Here is a 2,053-nt window from a genome sequence, read left to right on the forward strand (position 1 = left end):
ACATGGGATTCAGTTCTTGTTTCTTTTTCTTGTTTTGTTTTTATTCCCTCCCTCCATCCTGTCCTCCATTTTCTTCTCAAGTAACTTGGTAAAACTCTGCTTCATTTACCTTCTCTGCAAGTCTCTTCACGTCCGACTTGTGAACCTTTCCTATTTTTAGATATTCTTCTCCCTGGCATGTCCTGCTACTGCAGCCTAACTGATACCACAGAGTCATTTCAGGAGCCTGGGACTGTCCTTGAAATGCACTAAAATCCACCTACTGTACTGGGATATTCAAAGCTTTGGTAGTCAAGTACAAGTGACTTTCTTGACTGGTGGTAAAATCTCATAAAGATGAAAATAACCTCCAGTATTAATGAACAGAATTCATTCAAGTCTGGACAACTGCACCACAAGAAAATATTACAGTGGCATCAATATCTGCACTGGAGCATAAATTTATGTAGTAGTTTGCCTAGCAAAACACAGAAACTTCTGTGAAGCAGAGGCCATCTAAGCAGGCAGTAAGTGCAAAGGAGTAAACCTGGCAAATGACTGGAAACAAGCTCTAAGGAAGGCTAGAAAAGAGCACGCTTCTCTAAATGAGCTTTAAGTTCAGAGGCAAAAAGGCCACAGCAATACAGAAAAGCAGACACTGAAAAGTGAAACTGTAAAAAATAAATTTGTTAAGGTTTCCAAGAAAGCCTAATAATATTCTTACAGGCAGCTTGCTTACACCTCAGCCACTCCTCAAATTCAAAAGTAAATATCAAAACACAATCTTCTAATGAGCAATAACATAAGTAGGAGGAGTTACCATTATTTCCTCGGATAAATGCGTCCCCATACTTGTTCTTTAGTTGTCCATTGACATATTCTTCAGTCTGTTCCAGGGCTATATTCATATACCCATCCAGGCAAGCCAGGACACCTGAAGACAATGACAATTTAAAAGTGAATCAGCTTAAACTTATCTTAAAATAAACAAAAATGCACTGTGTTTGAATAGTACTGAAGAACCTGTATCTTCATAACAAACTAAAAGCCCAAGCTTGGCCAGATGAGTAAGCAGATCAGAGTATTCTTCAAAGAATTAAGCTGGGAGTGAGGAACCCCAGGCACTCTAGTAGCAATTTTATCAGTTGATGTGAGAGTGGGGAGAAAACAAGTCATTGAGTCATGGCTTTCAGAAGATTGGCAATTTCCACATTGAAAGTTGTCCCTCCTCACTTGTGTTTTAAGCCATACCTGAAAATAACTTGTAACATTAAGTGTAACTGGATAACCTAAGGCTACATAATTTAAGTTTTCATTGAAACTTGTGAAAGATACAGCTGAAAAATAGCCCTTTTAATACAGGGCACTATACACAATTTTTCAAATTTATTTTCATACTTAGAGAGGAACATTGGCTGCTAGTCTCTGCTTTTTGTGTAAACAAAATTCTGCATTTTCAACAGGCACAGAGTTTTCAAGTGACATTTAAATCTTCCCACAAAAATAAAATTAATTAATTTTTTTTATTTAATCCTGTTTAATGCATCTCAAGAAAAAATATGCCTGCCATTTGTGAAATTAGATGTTCTTTTGATCAGGAAAACGTGCATTTGAGCATCACTTATAGCAGCCTTCCAATACCTGAAGGGGGCCTACAAGAAAGCTGGGGGGGGACCTTTTACAAGGGCAGTTAATGACAAAACAAGGGGTAATGGCTTTAAACTGAAAGAAGGTAGGTTTAGATTAGATATTAGGAAGAAATTCTTCACTGTGAGGGTGGTCAGACACTGGAACAGGTTGCCCAGAGAAGTTGTAGATGCCCCCTCCCCGGAAGTGTTGAAGGCCAGGCTGGATGAGGCTTTGAGCAACCTGGTCTAGTGGAAGGTGTCCCTGCTGATGGCAGGGGGGTTGGAACTAGATGATCTTTAAGGTCCCTTCCAACCCAAACCATTCTGTGATTCTATGATCACTGCTTTTACAGAAGTACGTTTGTTCTCACTTCTTATAGCCCCTGTTGAAGGCTGTACCTTGTTCACACAGTACTTGTGGTCAACAGCTCAAAGTCCGCATGGAA

General features: G+C 39.4%; 1 protein-coding gene across 1 annotated transcript in view; it reads right to left on the reverse strand.

The window, feature by feature from the left end:
* Positions 1–913, reverse strand: part of LSM6 (LSM6 homolog, U6 small nuclear RNA and mRNA degradation associated) — a gene marked incomplete at its 5' end in the record, with an annotated part of 1,670 nt that extends 757 nt beyond the window's left edge. The window contains one exon of the mRNA XM_010162223.1: positions 800–913. Within this exon, the coding sequence (XP_010160525.1) occupies positions 800–913 (114 nt within the window). The remainder of the gene's footprint in view (positions 1–799) is intronic.
* Positions 914–2,053: the final 1,140 nt, after the last annotated feature.

Source organism: Antrostomus carolinensis, unplaced genomic scaffold (genome assembly GCF_000700745.2).
Source record: "Antrostomus carolinensis isolate BGI_N321 unplaced genomic scaffold, ASM70074v2 scaffold11602, whole genome shotgun sequence".
In the NCBI taxonomy this organism is placed as follows: domain Eukaryota; kingdom Metazoa; phylum Chordata; class Aves; order Caprimulgiformes; family Caprimulgidae; genus Antrostomus; species Antrostomus carolinensis.